This window comes from Prorops nasuta, unplaced genomic scaffold (assembly GCF_024137725.1).
Source record: "Prorops nasuta isolate Cenicafe-Biocafe unplaced genomic scaffold, Cenicafe_Pnas_1.2 PNAS00004, whole genome shotgun sequence".
Taxonomy (NCBI): domain Eukaryota; kingdom Metazoa; phylum Arthropoda; class Insecta; order Hymenoptera; family Bethylidae; genus Prorops; species Prorops nasuta.
This window is the reverse complement of record NW_027116801.1, coordinates 10,457,951-10,485,467: the sequence shown is the minus strand read 5'-3', so window position 1 is coordinate 10,485,467 and position 27,517 is coordinate 10,457,951. Positions and strand designations below refer to the sequence as shown.

The following is a 27,517-nucleotide window of genomic DNA, read 5'->3' as shown; positions in this document are numbered from 1 at the left end:
AACAGCGTCAATATTCGACATACTGTTGCTCATAGTCCCCGGCTGAAACACCGCTAAAGAAAAGGTATTATCCATCCCTGAGCCCCTCATTCAACCCCTTACGCGCTTACATCACCGTAGAGGACCGATGGTCTCTTACGGTCTTTTACTACGTTTTCCTCTTACAAGTGTTCAACAGATATATTGACAAAGGGAACAGGAAACTGTGCTGGATTAGATAGCCTCCAAGGCTCTATTTTTATTGCTTCATTTTAATGTCACTAGACAAGCGTTGCATAGTCACACTGCAAAATTATCAATTTCCATGTACACTTGATAATTCTAGAAAAGAAGACAAGAAGTAATATTGCCACCAGTCGTTGCATTGCTACCGCTTTTCTTCTCATTTCTCTTACCCCCTCCCCTCTCTCCGTCCCTCCCTCCCCAAGAACTGCGTAGTACATAACCCCTTCTGCTTCGTTCCCAAGGTATCCTTATCGATTTCTCTAAAATAACAATCCTTTCTTTCCAAAAATATCTCGCAAATGATAAATAGCTTTCCGTCGGTTGACTAAGCGTTAAAAACGCTTTTCTGTTTTCTAGCAGTTGGTTTACCTTCTAAATATGTGGTAGGTTGCATATCTAAATGATGTATGTATACCGTGCGTAGTAGAGCATCGATTAAACGTGAACTGATTCTTTAAGTTAGATATGAGCTAAAATTGTAAAGAATTTACTTCACTGCGTCTTACTATACTTTTTGCGTTTTATTTGTTATGCATCGGAGGGAGAATCTATTAAATATAAGAGGAAACCTTACCCCTTCCCCTAAGAATATCTTGTATGTAGCATTGCTATTTGATTATGAAAGAGACTGGAGAACCAATAGGAATGGCCCAGTCCTATTTGAATCGTCCATGTATACATATATGCACGTGTATTTGTGTGTCAGGTTTGGAAGGAGCTTCTGAAAGAACTTAAATGTTTGTTTGAGAGAAAAAGAGGCAATCTTATACAAGATAAAATAAGAGTCTACGTCATGTATACGTGTGTTGCTTATATTGAATTTTTCATTGTAGCTCTTAATTGCCGATCGATTCACCCAAGCTCCCCTTGTTGTTTACAATCAATCCACCGTGTAAGAGACGAAAACACTAAGCCGCTCTTTAATTTAGAAAGCCTTTCTTGCTACCCTTGTACGACTTTGTAGAACATTCTCTCAATAAAACATCTACAAGGAACCTTTGAACTTTGCAATATCATCCTCACTAAATCATGCGGAGTCATTATTAAATTAAATCTTCGATTAAACTTTTCATGCAAAATCCAATTGGGAGAATGGGAGAGCGTTGAGTAACAAGGGTTATATGGAGCAATGTGAATCGATGAATCGAAGAGTGTGATTGTGGCAATGAAAACCGGGCAGTCTTTTATAAAAATAGATTTCTAGGGAAGGTGCTGTATTATGTTATGCGATTATAAGTCTCGCTTCCACCCCGAAAAAAGAAGGAAACTGGTAATAGCTGGTCGATTGTATTACGCATAGCCTGTAGCTCTGCGGATGCGTAATGCGCTAAACGTGACGCGCGACATAATTTAACCCTGAAACCCAAATATTTACTATAAATTATCGCACAGTCGTCGAACGATATGTTTAAAAATATGGGAACTGTCCGAATATAATATATTTAATGAAAATTATTGTCGAAACTTGATTATACGATGTTTGTTTAATAATTGCAACCGCTTGGAGCACCGGGCTTGCGCAGGGAAAGACGCGCAATGCGACACGTGTTGGAGTAGGATAGTAAGACTCATAATCCCATTAAGAAAGCACACAAACAGATCCAATGTAATTTTCTTACAATTCAGTCGTTTCGCTTATCAATACTTATAAATTTTTCGTATGACTTATCAACGAGTAAATTGTCTCTGATTATTATCGATGATTATTCGTAATAATGATTAAGAAATTCCTCACGAATCGGTATCTATGTACTATGAATATAGACATAAATAGGTATATATCCTAACAGTTACCACAGTGTCTTCGTAGAAAACTTAAATATTGTTTTTATAGAGAAAATGTGATTGTGCGATAATTGTGGAAAAAAAGTCATGAAGTATAACTATTGGTTAAATCGTGTTTAGTAAAATCAAGATAAATAGGTTGTAATATGGACAGAAGGGTATGAGAGTTAAGAAATTTCACGTCGTACCATTAAGAACGAGCCTTTATTTTATTTCTTTATACCCCTTGTCGACAAATTATATGCAAGGTTTAAATAACCTTAACAATTTGTATTATTTGGATGATTGCATATTGTCAAAAGAAATACTATAATCCAAAGGCGAAGTAACACCATTTTTAAATAACTTATTCTGATTTTGGTTAACCCTGTTCTACTTTGTAAGTGTTTAATCATTCGAAAGTCACCGGTATTGATAAAATAGGTATAATTGGATTTGTGTTCTCCACTTCCAGTGCTGTGGCCATACAATCACTTGCAGCCTCCACCTCACCCAACGATTCTAGCACCTTCCCCAGATTGTACCTGAAGATAAAAATATACTATTCAAATATCCTTTAAGGTATTAAAATTTAAAAATACCGCGCACCAAAGTTCATTTCATTTATATATCATACCAAGTCTGATGAGAATTTGGGTCAATCTTTGCAGCATCCCGCAACGTTTTCTCGGCTAATCTTTGACTGCCAAGGTAGTGATATATTAATCCCTGAAACAGTACACTATGGCAGATTAGAGGCATTTATAGGGAAATAAAGATGGAGGGGGAGGGGTAAAATAATGCAGGCTTAAAAATTCGAAACAGCACTGACAATAAATATTAAATGGAGATTATAAATTGATGACTGTTTGGGAGACACGCATTTGCCTAACAATTTAATCACACCTGGAAATTTGTCATTTCCTGTTACAGGCCTGTATCAATTTTACCCCATTTATTCTTAGCTAATTTTAAAATGAGATACTTATTTACCAAATGTTGCAAACTTTTTACGTGCGAAGGATTGATAGATACGGCGTTTTGATAACATTGCTTAGCCTCTGCGTATTCTAATTTGTATTCGTGAAGAAGACCCCGCTGAAAAAATGTATTAAGTGCATAGAGGGCTATGATTTTAATTAATAATGGGTCGTTTTCAGGTTGCCTGAACCTTTGTTCTTTACACAAACGGTGAATATTAAATATTGCATGAATTATGCATTTTTAATCAAAAGTTTAGGCAAAGAAAACAGACCTAATAACTAGCAGGCAATTCTTACAGTATACATAATATGATGGCTCAAGGGAAAAATATTCGTCGCTTCTTGCAAGGATAAAACTGCGCTAGTTGGCTGGTCCAAGACTAGAAATACTTCTGTAAGCAGCAGCCAGACTTGTAACTGCAAAAGCCAAACTCTTGGAGGACCAGGTTTAGGTGTGAAAGAGCTGAGAGATGAAGCTACTTCGGAAAGTGCCTGTTCCACTCTTGATGCAGCCAATGATTGCGCATGCAAGGAGCCTGCAACAATAATTTATTATTTAATAAGATTCTCAAAATGCGTGAAAAGTTGTTCTGCAAAACTCAAGAGACGCGGTAGAGTCTCAACGGCTAACACATACAAATAAAATAATATTGGTCATCTTTGAAAATTCACTAGCATTAATTTCAACTGGTATTACTCAACAAAAATTAATTTCGCACGCAATTATCTTAATATATTAAAAGTATTCATCATTTAACAATAATCATACTGACTTGAATCTTTATCTGACATTTCTGACGTATAAAGTTGAAATACACTTCTCGTCTCGCTACGTTTTTCACTATGCTGTTCGTCACTGTTACTATTTGTCTGGTCTTCATAAAGATTCTTCCAGATAAGTAACATGTGCCTTATTGTAAATAACGTTTCTTCGCCACCGACACTACGTAACTCGAGATGAGCCTTTACATAAAGGAAATTTAAATTGTCCGGATATTCTTCTAATACGCTATTTATTAAATGCAGCGCCTCGGAATATTGCTTATGTGCAGATAGAAGTAGTGCCAATAAATGTAACGATGGAATGTGTTCGGCTCGAAGGTTTAATGCCATTTTCACATGCGCCATAGCTTCGCTCATTTGTCTATTTATTGCATATTCGTGAGCAAGGTAGTATTCTGCCAAGTGATCATTTGGATCGCATTGTTGTGCCCTGAAAATATTTCAACAAATACATAAATGCTTGGAAATCTTTATATAACTATGAGTAAATGATAAATGACGTACTTTTGAAAGCACTCTAATGCAGCATTGGTATGATTTACTTTATCTTGCTTAACAATGGTATTTGATGAAAGAATACTATGTCCTATACCGATATAGAGGTGACACCGGGATTGCATCCCTTGATTATTTCCAGTTTCACGTTGTAAAGCTTTTTGGCTCCATTTTATTCCCTCTTGTATCTGTTGTAAATGCATACAAAATTATTTCTGTCGAGAAAAAATGAATGCTGGGTAATAGTATAATAGTATAAACATTTACCAAATTTAATTGTTCATAACAAAGCCTTGCTGCCAAGAGACAGGGCATTACTCTTTGTGGGGATAGCCTAGCTACAACTTTTAATACTCTATAGGCATGAATATATTTTCCCATGCTGATTAAACATAGCGCATATTGCGTCCATATATGCACTTCTTCATGAGAGAACTTCATAGCCCTCTCAAAGGACTACAAAATTATTACTATTAGAAAAGACATAATAGACACACAGTGTTTTGGTTTGGTTTTATATTTACCTCATGCAATAACTCTACTTGATTCCATCTAACAACGACCACCGTAAGAAGATCATAAACCGCAGTTGCATTCTCAAATGCACGTATCCTGGCTTCTTTGAATTCGGGGGACTGGCTTAAAACGGCATCCCGTACCGCCATTGCTTCGCTTATCAACAATAACAAAATCATCTCCTCGTATTCATTTCTTGGCACAAATATGTTTGGGCCAAAATATTTTTTTGGCTTCCATGGAGAATCTGTACTAGAATGGTGATTCATCTTTCGACTACTACCAGACGACACTGAAAATGAAAAAGATTCTAAAGAATTGTACAAATAGTATTTTGCAGTTAGTGTGGGCATTATCCATATGAGTAGCAAACAATTCCTTCTTTATATAATATATTATACAAGTTTGATTCGACTAAATTATATTATTTAAGCTATAGTTACCTATTGGGTCACTGTGACTTTCTGGAGCTTTGTACACAGTACATCTTATTCCTCTTAATAAAACTTCTGCCAACTGTTTTGTCAGTTTCACCCGTAAACTTTGCGTACTGGTTGACTCCACAGCAGACAAAATTTCCCTATTGAGGCATTTTACTTTTTTCACTACCTGTTTTAGATATGAATGAAAAAAGAATGTTTGACGTGCATAAAGTCTGCATAATTGGAGATTTTTAAGCAATATTAAAGGACCGTGGAAAAACCAAAAGCATAATGATGATGAAACATTTGAAAAATGATTAATATTTTAAACTAACGTTTCTCACAATTTAACAGAAAAATACAAGATTGCAAAAAATGATCTATGAGAAACATAGTTTGAATCAAAAACATAAGTTAATACCTATAGCGATTGACAGCACCTTCTATGCTACCCATTTGTAAATACAATAAAGGAGCTCTTTGTAATGCTGTTTCTAATATTGGCCCAATTTCCTTAGAGGAACATACCGGGGATTGAGACGCGTACGATCCTAAAAATATAATTTTCTAATTATTGGACAGCTCCCTATAATTGTGGTGTAAAAGTGCCAGAAAAATAATTAATACCTATATTACTATTATTAATAGTAGCAGCCCCATTTTGTGATTGTACATTCTGTTCTTGCAAGTATACTAAAGTTAAGTCACCAGCTACCTCAAAACATTTAATCATCTGTTCATGCCATTCAGCTATTTTATACTTTGATTTAGAATTTGGAGGTAATTTCTCCAGGCAGAGACCTAAAAAAATAATAAGAAATATATTGGTTTTACTTATTTAATATGATATAATAAATTAATACCTTTAATTGCATAAGATTCAGCTATAATACGAAGACTTCTACTTGGTAGTTGTTTTTCAGTAAGTTTATGTAGTTCTGCTTGATGATAGTGATTTAGAGCTTCTTCATACATTCCCATTGCATAATGAAGTTTCCCAAGCAACAAATGAGCATCTAAAACAACTAATGCCTACAAAATCAAACAATGATAAATTATTTAAAAAATAATAAACTATTATTTAGATATTAAATTTTAAATCTGCGTGTGTGTTTGTGTGGTAATACATTTAACAATAAAGATATCTTAAATAATTATTAATACCTGTTTGTCCTTTTCATTGGCAGCTAATAGTAGATATCTCTTTGTTTCTACAAGACCACTTTTGGCTTTTCCAATATTCGCATCTATCGGAGGTACTTGTTCCAAGAAGCTTTCTAATCTTCCTTCCCCACACAGGAAATTTGCCAAACATTCTAAAATTATAAAAATAATAGCAATAATTCTATTTTTATTTTTTGATATAAATAATCAATTTATTACATTTGTTATTAAAAATTTATAGTTTTAGTCTATTCCATTAAAGAAATAATTAAAGGCTTATATATAATAAAGCTATGATTACAATAAGGAAAACTGGTATTTACATGACTTGACTATTTATAGTGTTATATAGCTAAGTGTCGGATATGTAGTATCAAGATTATGGTAACAAAATTACCTAATTTTTATAAAACGATTGATACTTTATTCAATCTTATTCAATATAGACGAAAAAATTCTTACCATTGCTTGGATATAGCTGTTTTAGATGTTCAGCCAACTCTATAACCTTTTTCCAATTTCCTTCTTCTCTATTTCTGTCAATTTCAGACTCAACCCGAAGGGTCTGACCTTTTTTACTTGTCATGTTGCTGTAACCCTTAACAATTAAACTAATAAATTTCAAAAGAACTTCTTAATATCTTTAAAAACATGAAATAATATATCGATCATCCGTAAACTGTTACAGGGACGAAATGACGCAAATGACCAAACCAATACCGACCGGGCAAATATGTATGTAGTATGTATAGTATACAGAAATCGCTCGCTGCAGCCAGCTGCAGCTGGAGGCCTGGAGAGAGTATGAGCCTGATGAGCTTGCGGGGGTGAAAGATAAGACGTAAGGGGAAGAAAGCTGTCCAACATTTTGCTTTGTTCATGTTACACGGCTGCGTTCGTTTAATAACTGCCAGTATTAAAACTCTACAATGTATGTCACGTAAAATATAGGTTTTCTGTATTAGCAGTACATAAACGAACGCAGCCACTTAACACATTGTTAATATTTGTTATGTGGATTGTGGCTCATATTTAAATATTGTGGCTGGAAAAAGGGGAAAAGGCAATCATCAATCACATCATGAGTGAAAATAAAATATTTAAAAAAATTCCTGGTGAGGTGCTTACTTTTTCAAAAAAAGAACGTCAAGGTTACATTGACAGTTTGGATAAAAAGCAAATATTTGAATTGAAAGAATTGTTGGAAAGACAAGACAAAATCCTTGCAAACAAGTAATTAAGAAGTAGCTGCTCATAGATAGCTGACAATTGCATGATGATTATTCTCTAATACATTAATTTCTTCAGGGAATTCATTAAAAAATTACCAGATAAAGGAGAAAAAATTTTAGTTTTTCGAAAAAAAATCCAAAATGAGCTAGATTATAGAATCCAAATAGAAAAAGCAGCTAAGTTATTCTCTAACCTCAATGTTGCCTCGAAAGGCAAAAATGCTATGAATCAACTAGAATGGACAGGGAAATGTTCCGAAAAAATTGATGAGACAAAACATGTAGAGCTCGATAGTGACGACGAAACTGATACATTAAAAATATTAGCGCAGGTTAGTTAATAACTTGTTATTTTGAAATAGTAGCAGCAAAATTAATTATACTTAAATAATATTAGCCTGCAGGTAGTGGTCAGCATAAGAAAAAAATAATATACGCATTGCCCGAAGAAAGTTTAATAAAGCCCGAAGATATAGATGAAATTCATTCATTAGTTGGGGATATCCCAAAATTTAGACACATTGACTATATTTTGAGTAAATCAGAAAAATTTGAGGATGTACAGAGTAAAGGAAAGCCATCTTTCAAGCCATTCAAAACAACTAAAACTAATGTGCATGATCCAGACAAAGAAAAGGAAAGAAAATTGCATAAATATTGGGAAATTACATCAGCAACACCTCCAATTGCTATTCATGGATTAGCAAAGTGTTTAAGTTTAAGTGAATCTTTGAAACTTCAAAAGGAACAGATAGAAAGATTAAAAGTATAAAATCATTTTTTTTTGTTTAATGCCTTGAATTTCCTTTAAAATACTGTTTTGTTTTTTAGGAGATCCAAGTTCAAAATGCTACAGAACGTCTAACTAATCAGTTAGGCTTGCACCACATTGGAACTGTACCAAAAGATATAAAAAATTTCCAATTTAGGGATATTGATCAGAGCTCTGATACTTCATCTATTCATGATAACGAAGAGCAAGAACTGCAGGATGATGAAGATAATGATAAAGGAACAGTAGTATTTACAGTGGATAGTATTGAATATTAAGTGCAGGAAGTAAATTTTGAGAAAATTGTATATCTGGCCTTCATTTGTAACAGAAAATTTATATTTACATTAATGATAGTATTTTATCTGTGTGTACATATATATATATATAATTCATTTTTACAATGCAATAACTATTATTAACAAAACATTATTTCCTTTTAAGCTATAATAAAATTTTAATTTGGTAAACGCGGGAGAAACAAAGTTTATTTTTAATAAATCTAATAACCTTTTGAGTTTAGGAAAATTATTAAAATTCTACTAAATAGATGGCTAAGATGCACTTTTGAAGTGCATATGATTTCTACATCGGTTTGAAAAACTTTAACAAACTCAGATTTAAATAATTCTATACACATTTCAACGTTTATTTCGTTTAAATTTAGGTGAGACTTTGACATCTTGTAAACTTTTGTATCCATTTCAAAGCATTTCGGATGTTACTTAATCTTACTCTGGTTAAAAAGCTTGCTATCAGTTGATATTCGGGCATAGTGCGCCTTCCGCAAGTTCGCGTTGATAGCGATCGTTTATAGAAACTTTGAACATCTTTCGCGGAATGATTTTGCTCTAGATTTTTTGAGATTAAAGCATTATTATGATCCTCGCACAGAACCTTCGTCGTTAGACTTAATAACCATTGCATCAATTCATTGCTAGATGGTAATTCGATTTCATTCTTAAGCCATGAACTTGGAGCCCATAAGTACAGTTGTATTACAGTAGCTGCCGTTTCGGGATCAAGCCTCTGTTAAAATTATAATTTAATTGATGTTGATTAAGACTGACAATGAGTAATTTTTATAAAGGCTGTCCAACCCAACCAATAACACTAAAGTGAGAATGCATGGTAGCTTTATACATATATAAAAAGTGAATTCTACAAATTTTTAAAATTAACAACGGATAACGCTGAGAATATTTGTATAATGTGACCGATATTAATAACGTCCTAATTTAAAATACTTTATGCATATCTTGTGCATAGTACTTTGTATATGTAGAAAATATATTAAGGTCGTATTTTTTTTTACTGACGATACTGCAAGTATCATTTTGTCTTCATTTAATTCTTAATTATTGATAATAATAAAATGAAACTCACAGCACTGGCAATACAAAACGCAGTAGTCTAAACTAAAATGATATTGAGGACTATTTGAGTACACTACTTCATATTCTCACTTCATTGTCATTCTGTTGGTATGCACTGCTCCTACAAACAATGAAATAATTAATCTTGCAAACCTTGTTAATATTTCTTGATAGAATATTTTTTATCAAAACGGCAATAACATTAGGTACAAAGCTCGGAAACACTGGAAGTTCTTCATCAGAATAGTTAAGATTGGTGAGTTTTGCTTTCTCCGTTTTATCACCATAAAAAGGATTTCTTAATCCAAATATTTCATATGCTATAGCTCCTGCTGACCATAAATCCGCCTTGGTATAATTTATGCTAGTAAACGGGCCAGGCTCGGTCGTTATTACTTCAGGCGCCATTAATGCGGCATTACCACCTTTATCAATATCATGCGTATTGTATGGTAGGTACAATCCGTGGGATTTATCAGCTAAGCAAGAGCCAAAGTCTGCAATTACTAAAGATGGACAGTTTTCAGTTTCTTCTGATAAATCCAACAAGATATTATCACTTTTAAGATCTCTGAAATTTATGTTTCAAAGTTATACAAAGATTACAATTTTTATTTCTGAATAACTGATAATACCTATTTTTAAATTTACCTGTGCGCTATACCATGCGAATTCATGTGGAATATGCCTTCTAAGAGTTGAGCAAACAATAAAATTGACTCTCGCAGTTTTAAATTTTGACTATACAAATGTTGTTTCAATGTCACGTTGTATCTAAATTGAATTAAATATTAATAATATAAAAATAACTTCTATATATGGCTGTAAATGTATTACTTAATAACAACCTTTTCATTACAAGAAATAAGCTCATATTTCTCCCTGAGCCATCTGGATTAATACGAGTAGGTAGTGCATCTGGATACATTCTCCATGATTCAGGTAAAAGTTGCACATGATCTACAAATATAGAATACATCGATACAATATTTGGATGAGGAGGCAAAATCTTGTTGCTTTCAGCCATGCTTTGTTCCCAGCTAGTTAATTCATCCTTTGAATAATGTTTCCAAGCAGGTACAGTCTCTTTAAACATGGATCTTAGTATTGCAGTAGAGTTTGATTCAGCATCATAATTAAACATCATTTTTAATGCAAATGGAAAATTAGCCAGATTGGTATTCTGTTTCTCTATTTTAATTTGGTTGCTATTATCGTTATCGTCCTTGTCTCTGGGACGGGCTGCATAAACTACAGCTGAGGAGCCTTTAGATATAGGAGGGCCTATTACAAAGCTGTTCAGTTTATTAGGTACTTCGTTAACCAGTATCATTTTAAATATTCTATCATTTTCTGGCTTGTTCCATTGTAGCTTTCCAATAGCTTCCTGCAATAAGAGAAAATAATGGAAAGATATGACTTTGTTCTATGTGATTAATTAATTGTCAATAAAACAAGTTCCCCTTACCCTTATCTCCCAACAGACTCCTTCCAGCTCATCATCTTTTGTCAAAATTCCTGTTCCGGAGGCAAGGGAAACACCGACCAAAGCAAAAAATGGAGCGGAGTCACCAAAAACCAGCCTACTTGCAGTTCTTCTACGTAAATCAGCAGCAAGACTATTTGTAACACGTTTTAGAATATTATCAACAAAAATTCTTCTTGCATGTGCTCCTATGGAAGCAAAGTTCCTTACTGCCGTTGAGCCATGGCTATCCTGGGGCAAACTGCCCTGGGATTTGCCTACAAAAAAATTTAGAGTTAAAGTGTCATTCTTCTTAAACATTAGATTGGAAAACTAATCATTGCCTTTTAGTTAAAATTTCTAGTACGTAAGTATTATATATTACTATGGGCCAATAGGAACAAATGTTTCTAAACCCAAAGAAGGAAGAAAGAAGACAATAGAAACATGTACTGTCATTAACAAAAGTATGAAGTACGTAAAAAAGTAAATGTTAAGTGATTTTAACAAGCACAATAATTCAACTTACCTACTTGAAGAACGTGTATCTTGTCGACGCGGCTTCCCGAATAGCCGTTAATATGCGTAGATTCTTTATTTTTAATAATACGAAAAACAGCCCGACCATTTTGCACAAAACGATTGGCCACCGTTCGAATCGACATTTCAAGATTTTCTTCAACCGAGACTGCCCACCGGGCAGTTCCCGGAGAAATTAAGCTTGAAAGAATTCCTCGGAAAATGATCCGAGGAAGAGAATCTTTTATCGTTACGATTTTAATCATTGATTATTTACGGCACATTTTCGCTTGGTTATAAATATTTCGAAAAATTCAGAATTCAATTTACTGATCCGCTGACAGGCTGACAGCAGATCTAAAGATCTGATGCGCAAAACTATATGGCTATATTGTGACCCATACTTCACTTATGCAGATTGCAGATACGAGTGATGGTATTTGATCATATATGTATGATTGAAAACTAGCAAATAAGTATTTCTATATAGGTAAGCTGAGTTCAGAACTTGAAGAATTTGCTTCTTAATTTACAGGGTATTAAGACAATTTAAGAAAAATGTTTTATTTTTTTTGTGATACAGCATACCAACCAATACCACCACACTGCACTGCACTGATCTGAACTGAATTCCGAATTCCGATTGATCCTCCGAGTGTGTGAGTCGTGAGTATACTACCCTACGGCCTACACAGCTTAACGGGATCCCTCACGTCTACTTTATCGACAGTTAATGAGTTAAAGTCAATAAACAATTACTTTAATAAAATTCAAATGCGAAGCAATTGAACAATCGGGCGTTTGTTGGACAATGTGCCAGTCCTAACGAGTCAAACGAACTTAAAAACACTCAAATTAGTTGAAATATGTATAACGCTGATTACATACAGCTCATGTAACGGAAACTATACTACTTTAGCCCGAAAGTATACCATATTAGCCCGGCTAGTCCTCAAGCCGGACTTGGTGAACCTAACCCCACCTAACCCTAAATGTCGCTTTAAATATACACTAGAATGACATATTATATTATCGCCATCTTAAAATCTTTATATAAACGTATCTTATGTTATTTATGAAAATTTGTTATTTTATTTATATACAAATATCTTGTTTAGAACAGTATTTTATGATCTGGTTTTATGAATCTCTTCACTCTAGCTTTATTAAGTTTCCTGAAAAAAAGAAAAAGAACAAAACAATGAAACTTATGATTTAGCTTGAATAAATGTACAAGTATTTTCACAATATAAAGTAGAATAAAATGTTATAAAATATACTTACAAAACTTTATTTCCAGGAGCAAGTATATTTCTCTGCTGTAAAGATTTGAATCTATCTTTTAATATATTGCTGCTAGGTTCAGAATTTCTTAGAGATCCCGTCAATTCTTCTCCTAATTTAAAATCTGATTCCAGGGGTATAAATTTCACTTTGCTCAAAGTTTTTGGCTCAAAACATTTTTTAACTTTTTTCTGAGCTCTTTTCTTCTGCAACATATCTTTCTTTTTGTCACTTGCATCTAAGCTCATTTTAATATGTTTCAGCCTGTATATATCAGTGATTTTTTTCTTTTCTATTTTTCTTTCTTTCAATTGCTTTGATAATTCTTTTTGTTCTTTCTGCTTACGTTTCTGTTTTTTGGTTTTTCTTAAACTTTGAGAGCATACTTTTGTCAGAGATGCTGAGTCCTCATTGTTCAATGACACTGTCTCTTCCTTGGAGTTCTGTGAGATTGATGGTAAACCTTCTGAAAGTTCTTCCATGATCTTTTGATCTCTTTGTTCTAAAGAAACCTGTAAAGCAAAGCATAATTTGTATGAACAATATGCACGTAGGCTAATATTTATTTTGTACAAGTTTGCATTACCTTCTGAAACATTTTTGTAGTAACTCTATCCAAATGAGCTTCTTCCTTCATTAATGCCAGTTCTTTGTTAGCTATATCTCTCAATAGACATTGGTGGTCATTAAAGGATGGATTGTAAGATAGACCAGGATGCGGTATTTCAATAGGTGGTAACAAAGATGGTTTTTGACCTACAGAGGAAGGCAATTTTCTCTTTTTCAATCCTAAGTGAGTTAAGGTATGTCTTATGGTGTCAGTAGTCATCCATTCTTTATTTATATATGATAAATTAGTGCTGGGTTCATTGGACCAAATATCAGTAGTAAAATCACCTCTCTTAGGTCTGTTTTTTCTCTTTTCATTAGCAATAGCTCTATTTTTAAGTGCTAACTTTTCTTTTAATTTGAGCCTGCCACTAATAAGTCTTTCTTGTTCTAAGCGACGAGTTATTGGATTCTTTCTCTCTTCAGGCTGTTTCACTCTGTTTCGTTTAGCTATTGGGTCGGATATAAGGCTGTCGGACCCGAGTAAACTGAAACATTTTGGTACTTTTTTCTTTAACTCTAACCGATTTTTAGCTTTGCTACTTACAGCATGAGTCCCTCTAAGATTTGGCGTTTCAAGGGTATAAAGTTCAGAATCTTTTCGTTCTGCGAATGGTAAACCTAAACGCTCGTCAAGCCTAACGTTTTCCAAATAATTATCAACATCGCTAAGATCGATATGTTTTCTCCAAGCTTTTTTCGTTTTTTTCGAAATCTTCAGTGATCGCATATTTAACTTTTTACACATACAAGCTGCCGTAAAGAAAGAGCTTTGCTTATTGCTGTGCGTGCATGTATCACCGATCGCGTCACATCACACGTTTTCCACGTTTTCTCTAGTTTTCTCCTTCCCAGACTTACGATACTTTGCATCATTGCATCATATAACTTTGGCTGCGTTCGTTTATGTACCAGTACTGAAAACCTATATTTTACGTGACATACATTGTAGAGTTTTATTACTCGTGTAACGTCTGTAACGTCTCTCTCTCTTCCTCTGGGAGCATATACTATGGCAACCAGCCGATCTCAACGAAATAGTGGGGGGAACTAAGTCATGCGCCTTAGCTCAGCGCGCACCCCCCACTCCAAGGGTCAGAGAGTCCAGCCCTAGGTTAAGAAACGTAGCAATTAAGTTTGAAGATTCATTCTAATTATTCGCTCAAACCAATTCACACTGTTTCTTAAGTCGATTTGTATTAATTCCTTTGCACTACTTGTATCTTGTATTCTAATTAGCATTTACTTCATAACTTTACTTTTTGTAATCATTATCTTATAATTATACTATTTGATCGTTTCCAAAGTGAAATTAGTGTCCGCATTCTTTCTCATTTTCCATCCCCACCATCGTCGAGGAAGCCCTTTCTCAACGAAAAAGGTATATATCTCTGCATTTTTCATTCATCTAACATATCGAATCGCGACCGGTCCCGGGCAAACTAGTCAAATGTATAGTGCCCGAAACGGTAAGTCTGCGAACAGTACGGGTTTTGTATAGTAAATTCAGCCCCGTGAACTTAGGGTCGGTGAAACGTTCGCAAATGCAATGCTGGAAACTTAAGAATTTGAAGCCAAAAAAGCAGTTTTCATGTTCGAAAACTCGAAATAAAGATATTCTGAAGATAAACTAGATAAGTTAAATGGTAATTTGTCATTTTTACGCGGAATTGTCGTCTATTTAGAATGATCACTTCTTTTTTGGTTTCGAATTCTTAAGTTTCCAGCATTGCATTTGCGAACGTTTCACCGACCCTTAGACGTTACAAATTGGTGTCAGAAGTGGGATACCGCGATTCGATAATCAATTAAACACTAAGCGAAAAGAATGTCCAACGGTAAAGGTTTGACTACGGTCCATTTCGACCAGTTACAAGCGGAGTTAGCAACCAGCAACCATAGGATTAGGGAATTAGAACTAGAGTTGGAAAAGAAGAAAAGTGGGTTATCACAGGACGAAGTCGAGTTGTTGCGGACCGAAAGACAGAACAGGGATAAAAAATACGGGAACTGGAGAACAGGGTTGAGGTGTTATCCGCGGAGCGAGGAAACCCTGAAGTAATGGAAGAACTCCGGGCGAAAATCGACCGACTAGAGAGAGAAATCGGAGAAAGGGATAGGCGTGAGGAAACTCAGGAAACCACCATAAATAGGCTCAGGGGTCTCATCGTTCAGAATGACCGTGAACGCGTGGCGGAATACAACGGAGATAGGCCAGATAGGGAAAGAACCCCGTTCAGTATAAACTCCCAAGATCCGTATTTGAGCCCTTACAAGGCAATCAAGCTCGTGACTCCATTCGACGGGAAAAACAGCGCACTCCGAAAACACCTGATGAGTTGCCGACGGATCAAGTCACAGGTCGCCCCCGAAATGCACGGAGCTTTCGTGGAATTACTGGCAAACGACCTACAGGGAGTAGCGGGAAGGGTTACTTTGGGAACCCGATTCGATTCATACGAGGAGTATGAATATCACCTGAAAAGGTTATTCAGCGTAAATAAATCGGTGAATCAGTGCTTAGGAGAATTAAGCATTATGAAGCAACAACCTCGCGAGAATTTACTTGATTATGTAGGCCGCTTTAAGTTAATTTCCACCGCATTAATAGAAGGGGTGGAGGACGAGTGGCAGGGCTCACCACCGGCGGGCATTATGCGGAAACACGAGGATGACATCTTAAAGTCATTTGTTGACGGCTTGCGGGATGATCTGCATTTAAGAGTGCGAATGTCTAGATACAGGGACTTAAAGGAAGCGATTTCTAACGCCGTCGAGATAGATCGTGATTTACAGCCCGAAAAGAGATCAGGGAGCGCTGAACAACGACAAACGGCAACATCACCTCAAACCGGGAGGAATAATCAGAACCCTTCACCACCTGAAGTCCGGGAAATATGTCGTTATTGCAAAAATCAGGGACACGATATATCGGTTTGTAGGAAACTCGCTTACAGGAAAACCATGCAAGGTCCTAACCCCCATGCCGTTCCTTTTCCACCCAATCCGTCAAATAATCCGACTAATCATAACAACCGACCGAATCTCGCGAACCAGAGTAACCAAACGTGGAATGACGCTAACGGCCCGCGATACAATTCCTCACATCATTCCCCGGGAAACAACCGACAGTACCCCGTGAGGTTTATGCAATCTGAACAACCAACCCTCGAAGCAAACCAAAACCCGGCGAATGAGTATCAACACCCCCCACAACCGTTAGAACGATACCCGAGCGAAAACGTCCATAATTACGCGAACAATTACAATAATAATAATGAGCCTCAACCCGGACATTTTTTAGACCAGGACCTGCCGGGACCTTCGCCGAGCCAGAATTAAAAATCGCCACTATCAGGTTAAACTGCAACAAACACCGGAGTGTTGAGTGCATAACCGATTCATTGTTAACCCCTGCGGAATTCTTATTAGACACGGGAGCCCAAGTAAATGTTATAAAACTCCGCAAATTACCACACCATGGGTTCAATAGCTCCGAAATCTTATCATTAACAGGGATCACGGAAGGGAAGTTAGTTACTTTGGGCTCAGTTAGACTAAACCTATTTGGAACATCTGCCAAGTTCCATGTGGTTTCAGATTCTTTCCCTATTAAATACGATGGAATCCTCGGGGATGAATTCTTTGCGCACAACGAGGTGCAAATTAATTATGAGGGAAAATGCTTGAAAATGAACGGCATCACCATACCGTTTAAAATTCCAGAGGTAATCTCGCTGCCTGCTAGGACGTGTAGCCCTTTTAAATTCCGAATAGGTAACCCGGAAATAAAGAAGGGATGGGTCCCCAGGATTAATCTTCTCCAGGGGCTATACGTAGGAGAAGCTCTGGTTACTAATTCCGAAGGGTATGCCCATGTCGCTGCCCTTAATGTTAACGAAGACGATGTGTTGGCTGAAGTTCCTACTAAAGAGCTTCTTGAATATAACGGGGTGATTAGCAAAGCACCACCGTCCGCTGAATTTTCTAAATCCACTAAATTTTCTAAATCCACTGAGTTTTCTAAATCCACTGAATCCACCGAATCTCCAGAATTTCGGAATATTAACCAAATTAGTAGTAATAAAGAATTAGGATTAGAACTAGATTTAGAGGGGTTGAATACCGAGGAGAAGGAGTATGTAATAAACCTAGTCGCGAAACATATAGAGAATTTCAAGGTGCCGGGGAGACAATTGGGACCTGCCAACACGGCTAAATGCTCTTTCGACACCATTGATGAGATTCCTGTCCATACTAAACAGTATAGATTTCCTCCTATTCATAAGACCGAGATTAACCGGCAGGTACAGGAACTATTAGACCATGATGTAATTGAACCTTCGTTCTCTCCTTACAACTCCCCGGTATGGATTGTACCAAAGAAAGAGGATGGGGACGGCAATAAACGCTGGCGGATGGTTATAGATTTTCGCCATTTAAACGAAAAAACAGTTGCTGATAAATATCCTTTGCCTAATATAGTAGAAATCTTAGACCAGTTAGGAGATGCCAAATACTTTACAATATTAGATTTAGCGTCAGGGTTTCATTAAATCGAAATGTCTGAGAGGGACGCCCATAAAACCGCATTCTCTACCCCCTATGGGCATTACCAATTCAAGCGAATGCCTTTTGGGTTGAAGAATGCGCCTGCCATTTTTCAACGCGTTATGGATTCAGTATTAGCGGGATTACAGGGGACGGAACTATTCGTTTATATGGATAATATAGTAATTTACGCCAAAACCATCCAGGAACATACGGTGAAGTTCGAAAGGTTAATGAAAAGACTAAGAGACGTTAACCTTAAATTACAGCCGGAAAAGTGTAATTTTCTGAGGAAAGAGGTGGTATATCTGGGACACATCATTAGTAAAGACGGAGTCAGAGCAGACCCCAAAAAGGTCGAAGCCCTTCAAAATTTCCCTTTACCCAAGAATCCTAAAAACATAAAACAATTCCTGGGACTTGTGGGTTACTATCGACGGTTTATTCCAGGGTTCTCGAAAACTGCTAAACCTCTGACTGACCTATTACAAAAGGCAAAACCTTTCGTTTGGACACATTTACAACAAAAAGCCTTCGAAACCTTGCGAGACGCCCTGTGCACAGCTCCTATACTCCAATACCCAAATTTCGATAAGCCGTTCATAGTGACAACGAACGCGTCCGGTTACGCGATAGGGGCCGTGTTGAGCCAAGGGGAGGTGGGCAAAGATCTGCCGATTGCATACGCGTCGCGGGTATTAAGCAAAACCGAAGTCAAATATTCTACAATAGAAAAAGAATGTCTAGCCATCCATTACGCTATCTCTACTTTCCGTCATTATATGTTTATGGCCATAAATTTATGGTTATTACCGATCATAAACCGCTGGTTTGGTTAAAGAACGCTAAAGACAAATCTTCGAGGCTTTGGAATTGGTGTTTAAAGATATCCGATTTCGACTTTGAAATAAAGCATAAGCCTGGAAAGGTAAACGACAACGCTGACGCGCTCTCGAGAAATCCATCGTCGTGCGGTCTCTCCAGTCGTGTTATTTATTACCTTACCCCCGATAAACCCGAGCCTTACAAACCTAATCCTCTGGGAAGTCATGAGACTGAGAACCCAACGTACTGTTTAGACTATGATGACGAGACTCGTGAAAACTTGACTTGTAGCGAAGATGAAACCGACGGGTACTTGACACCACTTTCGGCGGACAAAGGAGAGGTTTGCATTCTTAACGGGGACTTTAGTGGTGACGAATTAACCGGCGCCGAAACGACAGACGACATAGACGATCCTGGCCAAGACGAAATATCCGAAAACAATGAATCACCTAAGGTTGTCGAAACTCGCGACTGCTTAGCCAATAAACGCGATAACATCGTTGTTTTCACTGACTGTCGAGGGGAACCCATTGATAATGGGGCGCAGGAATTACACAAGGAAAACCTTTTGCCCTCCTATCAGGATTTGACTCTAAGTGACGCTCATATAGTTTACCAAAATAACAAGGTTCTTATAACTCTCCCAATAAAGAAAGAACGCAAAGAATTACTAATAGATGAAGACTTAAATTTACCTCTGCAATCCCTACTACAGGTGCAAGACACCTTCAAATTTAAAACACTGTGCATAGCCAAAACTGACTCGATAGATGACGTCCCTTGGAAAAGGGTCATGAATCTATTAAAACGAATCTTTATTGGAAGAGAAATAACCTTCATAGTATGTAAACAATTAGTCATAACACCCGATAGTGGAGTGCGCAAATCCTTAATCAAGGAGTATCACGAATCCAAGGTAGGGGGTCACAAGGGCATTTCAAAAACATATAATAGGATGCGCCCATATTATTATTGGCACTCTATGAAAAGAGATATACAAGAATTCATTCAGAACTGCAGAGGGTGCCAACTCCGAAAGTTAATAAGAATAAAAACAAAACAACCAATGATACTAACGGACACGCCTGGTAATTCTTTCGATAAAATAGCCTTAGACATCGTAGGACCGTTACCTGAGACCCTTAAGGGAAACAAATACATCTTAACAATGCAGGACCTTTTAACGAAATTCCTAATTGCGGTACCATTACCTGCTGCCAATAGTGTAGAAACGGCACAGGGACTATTGAAAAGGTGCATCTGTATATTTGGAGCACCAAAAGCTTTACTAACAGATCAAGGGTCAAACTTCCTATCTAGTATTATGAAAAGCGTAGCAAAAAAGTTCAACATCAAACAATTCCGGACTACCGCCTATCATCCACAGTCAAACGGGTCTTTGGAAAGGTCTCACCATGTACTAGTGGAATATTTAAAAGCTTATGTTAACACTAATTACACCGACTGGGATGAGTGGCTGGAGACCGCCACGTTCTCGTATAACACTAGCGTACACGAGAGTACCCAGTTCACACCCTATGAATTGATATTCGGTAGAATAGCTAGGATTCCGGCATCGAACCCTCCGTTAGAAGAGTCTACCGAGCATACGTACGTTGAGTACGTTACGGAACTATTTCATCGCGTTAATAATGCTCAAGCTCTGGCTAGAGAAAATTTACAGAGGTCGAAAGAAAGAAATAAAAGGTATTATGACTCACGTGTCAAACCTGTCACATTCAAGGAAGGGGACTGGGTAAATGTGATAAAGGAACCTCGAGTTGGAGAATTCGCGAACCAATACGAGGGACCTTTCGAAGTCTTAGAAACTCTCTCTAACAACAATCTTAAAATTAGGTATAAGAATAAATTGCGCATAATACATAATGATAAGGCTAGACTAAGTAAGGATGTTCTTGGATTGCAGGACACATCATGTACATCTCATCTCCCCGCATCCCCCTCATCTTAGCACTCGTACATCTCTGCACGGGACTGATCGGTTATGACTGCCGAGGGCCCCACTTAAATGTCACCACCATCAGCCTACTAGATGTAGACGACTGCAATATAAAGAATATCCAAACCGAAACCACTCCTACCTATATCCAAGTCCTCCAAATCGCCGACTATCAGCCCATCGAGATCATACAATGTTTGGTCCATTATTCAAGGACTGTAAAATACTGTGGAATGCACTCGCATACCTCCGAGGTACACAATGGATTCGTCTCATACATCAAGGAGATCAACGAACAGCAGTGCCGTACTATGCATACTACCGGCGTCTTTTACTTTAACGACCATATAGTCTTATCAGACCTGAAACCTAATTCCACCACGTCAAGGCTAGTCACAGCAGCGGAAAGGATAGGCAACGATGGGAAGTGCATCGGAACATACTACGCAGATACCTATGGGTCATGGGACAATGTGATAGTTCAAGGATCATTGGAAATCACGCTGAAATCCGGAATAAGTATATTACGAACCCCTACAGGCAAGATCAACCTACCTTCAGGCACTGTATGCGATGCAGGGGAACTAGAGTGTATGGATGTACAGGACGGATACACTTACTGGCAACTAGCTCCCTCAAACACCTGTGACTTCTCTGGGTACGACGTTTTGTACGAGGGTAAGGCCCAGAAACTTCAGGAAGTAGGGTCAATAAACGCGCCTGAGATCTTCTCCGTCATCTCCAATGACGTCACCTTCGCTTTGACCCGTACCACCAGCCTGAAAGTATGCGGATACGAGCTATATCGCACCGAACATCCTAAGTTATTCGTATTAGAAACCCAAGCGGGGAACACCTTCCCGAAATCCCGGGACATGTCCGTCGAAAATATGGACTTATTCACTTATATAAACTCAAAGTTTATCTACGTAGAGAGGCACATTCGTAACCAAGTGAACTCATTATATGCAGACATCATTAGACAAAAGTGCGATATGGAACGTCAATTATTGGAAATCACGCTGTCGACCGCTGCCTCCAACCCCACTGATTTTGCATACACCCTTATGAAAGGCCCAGGATACACCGCAGACCCGGCCGAAGAGGTCATTTACGTGGTAAAGTGCATACCCGTGCGAGTGGAAATTCGGGAAACAACGAATTGCTTTTTAGAACTCCCGGTGACCTACCTCAATGAGTCATACTTCGTAGCCCCCAGGTCCAGGGTTTTAAAAAGATACGGCACGAAAAGAGACTGCTCTAGTGTCCTACCAACGCGACATTTGACCGAACACGGATGGGTGCGCCTACTGCCGAAAGCCTTGGACGTAAGTGCCCCAGAAAAATTGAAGCCAAAAACCCGCCTCACCTGGAGATACCTCTCACCTGGAAACTTGGCTACTTCCGGTATATAAAGCCAGAGTGACATCGACCGGCTGCGAGACCATATCATGTTCTCGGCCGAAAGACCGGCCTTAACTAATAACGTCATCAGGAGTTTCTCGGGACGTCCATCTATGGAGGAGGGTATATCTATACACCATCTATTAGACAAAACGGCACTAGAAAAAATTACCCAAACCACCATGGGAAAAATCTGGATGGGGATGACCACTTTCGGGACCACTAGTGCCGGGCTATTGGGAATATACATGGTATACGTCGTGATAAAGATGACCCTTGACACCCTGTTGCATGGTTACGCCTTACACGCAGCCTATGGATGGGGAATTCACCTAGTGGGGGCATGTTGGAACTCGCTAACCAATTTGCTTTTGCACCGAGCTGTTGCGAGGAGGCGGAATCCTGAACCAGAGGCCAGAAGAGGAGACAACGAAGCGGAGAGAACCGAAGAAGCAGCTCCCGAAGGATCACGCTCCAGCACCGAATCGACATTGTATCCTACTCTACATAGATCACGAAGGTCCTTGGACCTTCGTAGAGACGATCTCGAGGGGCGAGATAGTAGACCAAACCCCTACCCTCCCAGTGCACCGCACAATCATAGCTCGACTTTCTTAGATTTAACTAGAACCTAATCAGATACTAACAAACTGCAACTATACTAACCACCCTTTATTTCAGATTTTCCCTTCCAGCTTACTTACTTCCGAAGTGCAGTATCCCTAATCATGGAGTCGGAACCATTCTACATCAAGGGACCAGCCAAAGTATGCACAAGGGGTGCCCGCATCGTACTAAATGGAGATGTTACCAGCCCGGGGCTCATTTGTCATCGATGCTTCAATATTAAAGATCCGGAGCTGAAGCAGCTATACCATGTGCGGGAACACATCCAGATCTCGAGGTCCACTCCTTCGGAGAAGATAAGGTGCTTCGAGTGCAAAGAGGAGATATATTCCATTTATCCCCGATGTCCGAGTTGCCTCATGTGCTTCATAATAGACAATTGGTGTAACAATTGCATGGCACAGGACCCCATGTTCAGTTTCCATAAAGTGTGTAACATATGCGAAACATATATAGACAATCCTAGGGACGAATGTCCCCGCTGTGTTAAGTACATTCTGGAGAAACGAACTAGGCGTATAGAAGCGGAAGAGAAGGCCGGGATAGTAAACCCGCAAACTAGCTGTAATTCCGTAGTTAATGATAAGTAAAGCCTTCGGGGCGAGCAATGGGCTCCCTGACCCCATTTTCACAAGAGAATTCTTCTAATTCTCTTATTATAATTTGTAACGTCTAAGTTCACGGGGCTGAATTTACTATACAAAACCTGTACTGTTCGCAGACTTACCGTTTCGGGCACTATACATTTGACTAGTTTGCCCGGGACCGGTCGCGATTCGATATGTTAGATGAATGAAAAATGCAGAGATATATACCTTTTTCGTTGAGAAAGGGCTTCCTCGACGATGGTGGGGATGGAAAATGAGAAAGAATGCGGACACTAATTTCACTTTGGAAACGATCAAATAGTATAATTATAAGATAATGATTACAAAAAGTAAAGTTATGAAGTAAATGCTAATTAGAATACAAGATACAAGTAGTGCAAAGGAATTAATACAAATCGACTTAAGAAACAGTGTGAATTGGTTTGAGCGAATAATTAGAATGAATCTTCAAACTTAATTGCTACGTTTCTTAACCTAGGGCTGGACTCTCTGACCCTTGGAGTGGGGGGTGCGTGCTGAGCTAAGGCGCATGACTTAGTTCCCCCCACTATTTCGTTGAGATCGGCTGGTTGCCATAGTATGTATATGCTCCCAGAGGAAGAGAGAGAGACGTTACAGACGTTACACTCGCAGAGGAATGGTTTTGGGACTACCTCTGTGAAGTTGGCCTATCAACTATAGAATTTTAATAATTGAGGTATATAGATCGTTTGATAATGTTTGATAGTCCATAATCAACATTTGATAGTTAATAGTTTTTCTAAAAAATTAAAAATAAAATTTAATGTGAAGTTAGCCTGAACATTTATATTTTTCTTTTCAATTGACTTTTAATCACCCTAATTGATAGGGAATCGTTTGATAGAAAGAAATATTTCAAGTTTAGCGTTTGATAGTCCGTAGTTTTCATAATAAATGAAAAATAAAATCTGCCGTCACTATGGTGAATTCATTGCACGACCGTCGCATTTTCGAACATGGACATTAGCATAATTTGCCAACCAGAGGCGTTGTGATAGGTCTAATCGAAAGAGAATCGTTTGATAGAAAGAAATATATCGATTCTGCGTTTTACACTTCGGCCCAATAATCCTGTCACTGGCAAGGGGAAGCGGAAATCAGAGGGGCAAGGGGATATCTAGGGAGTTTCTCCGTAGCTGTCAAATGGCGCGGTTAACCTTCGTTTTTGTATCGTAGACAAAAGTAATTTTTTCGGAAAACGATTGCGGAAAAGAAGGAAGGATTTTAATACATAACAGAAGAAAAAATATATCAGATGAGTATAAGTTAATAACAAAAAATGAAAATTATTGTGAAATTATAAGGAAATATATACTTTGTGATTATTTTATTTCTGTTACAGGCTAAATCCTATTCTTCATGAGTTTAAATCGCAGGAAAGAAATACTTAAAGAACGATGAATGAAACAGGACTAATTTATAAAGCATTTCTGTGTGATCCAGTGATTTCAATAATTGTGACATAATGTTGTAATAGTGAATGTATAAGCGAATGCTGTGTATACAAAGAAATTTTATTACAAAATAATAATAATGTAGGATAATGTTTTGATTCCTATTATTATAAATTAAAGCTAGTTCAATTAAAATTTATTATTTTAATTTCTTTCTTAACCACACACAAATTCTATACGTAAATAGTAATTATGTATTCTTGTAAAACCTATCTTTAAGCTACTCTAACTAAATTGCAACTATTTTAAATCTGCAGGTCATAACTATTTACTTCAATGATTTTTATTATTCAATGTGAGACAAATTGTGTAAAATTTCTGCTAATTAATTCTTATTAGTCTGTCACATCCTTCGACATATTACTTTGTATGATATTTATATGCCTCCTTTGCACTATTTTCTTCTAGTCTATAACGTATAACAATAATTTTATTATTATTTTTAAATACACGCAGATAAGATGATTATGCTGATTTGTAATTAATGTTATAAATATTGGCATGATTGTTAAACCATTGTCTTATTAAATTTGGAAAATGGGCGTTTGAATGATGCTATTTAAATTGGGCCTCTCTTCTGTGAGATATGTTCTCTTCTCATAATACTTGGATAGATAAAGTTCTTTAAAAGTTATGTGTATAATACAGAGTTCATCTTATTTTTTAGCTTCAAGTAGTTTTCCAGCTACGTGTTTGAATATAGAATACTCTTATTTCCTTACTCTTATTATAATATTGTCAGGATTGATAGAAAGAAATGTCATTCATCTGAAAATGATAGGATATACATATGGCGACTGGATAAATTAAGGTTTTAGGACAGATAAGTCTCATGAACAAATAGGAATAATAAAATAAGTACTGCATATTGGGAATGGATATCCAAATATTTAGCTGGAAAATATAATTTAAAGCTGAAAACAAGATGAACTCCGCATTATACATAAACTTATTGGTCGACAATATCCTCTCAAATGGAAGGAAAAGATATCATGTGGATGAGGTGCCAAACATAAGGTCTGTTCTCGTTGCCTACACTTTTTACACTTTGTGCACTTTTTAGGGTGTCAACTTATACAATGGACAAAGACAGAAATACGGAAAGTGTAGAAAGTGTTAAAAGTGTAGGCCAACGAGAACAGACCTATAATTAAGTATGTACACTCCGGGAAATATATTCTGTCCAACTTATAACCAAATGTTTTAAAAGGCCGTACTTTAATAGCGGTCAACACTTTTCTACATCACGCTGGTTACCTGGTCTAGCACCGAGTCCCGAGCAATAAACCGAGAACAATCGAAGAACCCTATAATATACTTGATACTCTAATTACTAATCCAAAATTACAATTATTATATTTTTAATCAAACAGATTTGAAATTATTATGAATACATTGCTTGTATTTTTAACATGAAAATGAATCCAAAAATGACGTTATTCGGACTATTATTTCTATATTAGTTATATCTTGCATCTCTCATTTTATTAAAACCTGTTAAAAATCAAATTTATTTTATTCCAATATGTCTATAAATAATCCAAATAAGCATCAATTAACCCGTAGCAGAATCATACTAAAAAAATTGAAACTTTTAATTTTATGAGATGATTACCCTTTTTCTTTTTGAAGATAGTATTTTAAAATATTTACATTTATTTATCAATTATATCTTAAACTAAAATTTATATTTGTTAATTTTTTAATAATATGTTTATGTCCTTTCCAATATTTTGGAGATTTATTTTAACTTAACGCATAACGAAGATATATAGTAAAATTGAATTTTTATTATAATTTATAGATAATAAAGTAGCAGCTTCAAGGTATAACTAAAAGAAATAATTGTTCGATTAAAGTCGTATTTGGACTCATTTTCATGTTAAAAATACAAGGAATGTATTCATAATAATTTCAAATATGTTTGATTAAAAATACAAAAATAGTAATTTTAGATTAGTGATTAGAGTATCAGGTATATTAGGGTTCTTCGATTGTTCCTAGTTTATTGCTCGGGACCCTCAGGACTCGGTGCTAGACCAGGTAAACAGCGGGATGTGGAAAAGTGTTGACCGCTATTGAAGTAAGACCTTTTAAAACATTTGGTTATAAGTTGGACAGAATATATTTCCCGGAGTGTACTATCAAACGCAGAACTCGATATATTTCTTTCTATCAAACGGTTCTCTTTCGATTAGACCTATCACAACGCCTCTGGTTGGCAAATTATGCTAATGTCCATGTTCGAAAATGCGACGGTCGTGCAATGAATTCACCATAGTGAGGGCAGATTTTATTTTTCATTTATTATGAAAACTACGGACTATCAAACGCTAAACTTGAAATATTTCTTTCTATCAAACGATTCCCTATCAATTAGGGTGATTAAAAGTCAATTGAAAAGAAAAATATAAATGTTCAGGCTAACTTCACATTAAATTTTATTTTTAATTTT

At 36.8% G+C, this 27,517-nt stretch overlaps 4 protein-coding genes and 1 long non-coding RNA gene across 7 annotated transcripts; 2 read left to right on the top strand and 3 right to left on the bottom strand.

Moving 5' to 3' along the window:
• Positions 1–2,251: 2,251 nt before the first annotated feature.
• LOC136772340 (uncharacterized) lies at positions 2,252–3,402 on the top strand. The gene is made up of 4 exons (XR_010822444.1): positions 2,252–2,389; positions 2,465–2,571; positions 3,150–3,180; positions 3,272–3,402. It is a non-coding gene; the product is annotated as an uncharacterized lncRNA (long non-coding RNA).
• Ttc7 (tetratricopeptide repeat domain 7) lies at positions 2,383–7,161 on the bottom strand. 2 transcript variants are annotated; one of them, XM_066725247.1, is made up of 15 exons: positions 7,077–7,161; positions 6,815–6,950; positions 6,353–6,504; positions 6,052–6,220; positions 5,816–5,989; positions 5,610–5,739; positions 5,210–5,421; positions 4,775–5,058; positions 4,518–4,706; positions 4,260–4,438; positions 3,746–4,185; positions 3,270–3,508; positions 2,983–3,087; positions 2,627–2,718; positions 2,383–2,534 (listed from the first exon to the last, which is right to left on the bottom strand). In XM_066725247.1, exons 2-15 carry the CDS (start codon positions 6,936–6,938, stop codon positions 2,402–2,404), a joined length of 2,622 nt encoding a protein of 873 aa, XP_066581344.1. In that variant the 5' UTR covers positions 6,939–6,950; positions 7,077–7,161; the 3' UTR covers positions 2,383–2,401. The 2 variants fall into 2 exon arrangements, with proteins under 2 accessions (XP_066581344.1, XP_066581343.1); XM_066725246.1 differs by lacking the exon at positions 7,077–7,161 and having other exon boundaries at positions 6,815–7,070.
• A 211-nt stretch (positions 7,162–7,372) lies between these two features.
• On the top strand, positions 7,373–8,634 carry Polr2M (RNA polymerase II subunit M). Its single transcript, XM_066725938.1, has 4 exons — positions 7,373–7,585; positions 7,661–7,916; positions 7,982–8,350; positions 8,416–8,634. Exons 1-4 carry the CDS (start codon positions 7,434–7,436, stop codon positions 8,632–8,634), a joined length of 996 nt encoding a protein of 331 aa, XP_066582035.1. The 5' UTR covers positions 7,373–7,433.
• Positions 8,635–8,673: 39 nt separating this feature from the next.
• Positions 8,674–12,328, bottom strand: Pink1 (PTEN-induced putative kinase 1). The gene is made up of 6 exons (XM_066725935.1): positions 11,727–12,328; positions 11,201–11,475; positions 10,581–11,119; positions 10,384–10,506; positions 9,886–10,303; positions 8,674–9,385 (listed from the first exon to the last, which is right to left on the bottom strand). The coding sequence occupies exons 1-6, from the start codon at positions 11,980–11,982 to the stop codon at positions 9,020–9,022; spliced, it is 1,977 nt and encodes a 658-aa protein (XP_066582032.1). The 5' UTR covers positions 11,983–12,328; the 3' UTR covers positions 8,674–9,019.
• A 352-nt stretch (positions 12,329–12,680) lies between these two features.
• Positions 12,681–14,481, bottom strand: LOC136772801 (ribosome biogenesis protein NOP53-like). Of its 2 annotated transcripts, XM_066725937.1 has the most exons (4): positions 14,157–14,481; positions 13,587–14,097; positions 13,001–13,512; positions 12,681–12,891 (listed from the first exon to the last, which is right to left on the bottom strand). In XM_066725937.1, the coding sequence occupies exons 1-4, from the start codon at positions 14,159–14,161 to the stop codon at positions 12,831–12,833; spliced, it is 1,089 nt and encodes a 362-aa protein (XP_066582034.1). In that variant the 5' UTR covers positions 14,162–14,481; the 3' UTR covers positions 12,681–12,830. The 2 variants fall into 2 exon arrangements, with proteins under 2 accessions (XP_066582034.1, XP_066582033.1); XM_066725936.1 differs by having other exon boundaries at positions 13,587–14,481.
• Positions 14,482–27,517: the final 13,036 nt, after the last annotated feature.

What these genes read in the sequence shown, in the direction of transcription:
- Ttc7 (XM_066725247.1), bottom strand. Translation starts at nt 6,938, where the DNA reads ATGACAAGTAAAAAAGGTCAGACCCTTCGGGTTGAGTCTGAAATTGAC. An exon ending in TATTAATAATAGTAATATAG is followed by an intron (nt 5,740 to 5,815) that starts GTATTAATTATT and finishes TTATATTTTTAG; the next exon opens with GATCGTACGCGTCTCAATCC. An exon ending in AATGTCAGATAAAGATTCAA is followed by an intron (nt 3,509 to 3,745) that starts GTCAGTATGATT and finishes TTATTGTTGCAG; the next exon opens with GCTCCTTGCATGCGCAATCA.
- Polr2M (XM_066725938.1), top strand. Translation starts at nt 7,434, where the DNA reads ATGAGTGAAAATAAAATATTTAAAAAAATTCCTGGTGAGGTGCTTACT. An exon ending in GACAAAATCCTTGCAAACAA is followed by an intron (nt 7,586 to 7,660) that starts GTAATTAAGAAG and finishes TAATTTCTTCAG; the next exon opens with GGAATTCATTAAAAAATTAC. An exon ending in CATTAAAAATATTAGCGCAG is followed by an intron (nt 7,917 to 7,981) that starts GTTAGTTAATAA and finishes AAATAATATTAG; the next exon opens with CCTGCAGGTAGTGGTCAGCA.
- Pink1 (XM_066725935.1), bottom strand. Translation starts at nt 11,982, where the DNA reads ATGATTAAAATCGTAACGATAAAAGATTCTCTTCCTCGGATCATTTTC. An exon ending in GATACACGTTCTTCAAGTAG is followed by an intron (nt 11,476 to 11,726) that starts GTAAGTTGAATT and finishes ATTTTTTTGTAG; the next exon opens with GCAAATCCCAGGGCAGTTTG. An exon ending in TATCAAGAAATATTAACAAG is followed by an intron (nt 9,386 to 9,885) that starts GTTTGCAAGATT and finishes TAATTTTAACAG; the next exon opens with AGGCTTGATCCCGAAACGGC.
- LOC136772801 (XM_066725936.1), bottom strand. Translation starts at nt 14,357, where the DNA reads ATGTGTAAAAAGTTAAATATGCGATCACTGAAGATTTCGAAAAAAACG. An exon ending in CTACAAAAATGTTTCAGAAG is followed by an intron (nt 13,513 to 13,586) that starts GTAATGCAAACT and finishes TTTGCTTTACAG; the next exon opens with GTTTCTTTAGAACAAAGAGA. An exon ending in GCTCCTGGAAATAAAGTTTT is followed by an intron (nt 12,892 to 13,000) that starts GTAAGTATATTT and finishes TCTTTTTTTCAG; the next exon opens with GAAACTTAATAAAGCTAGAG.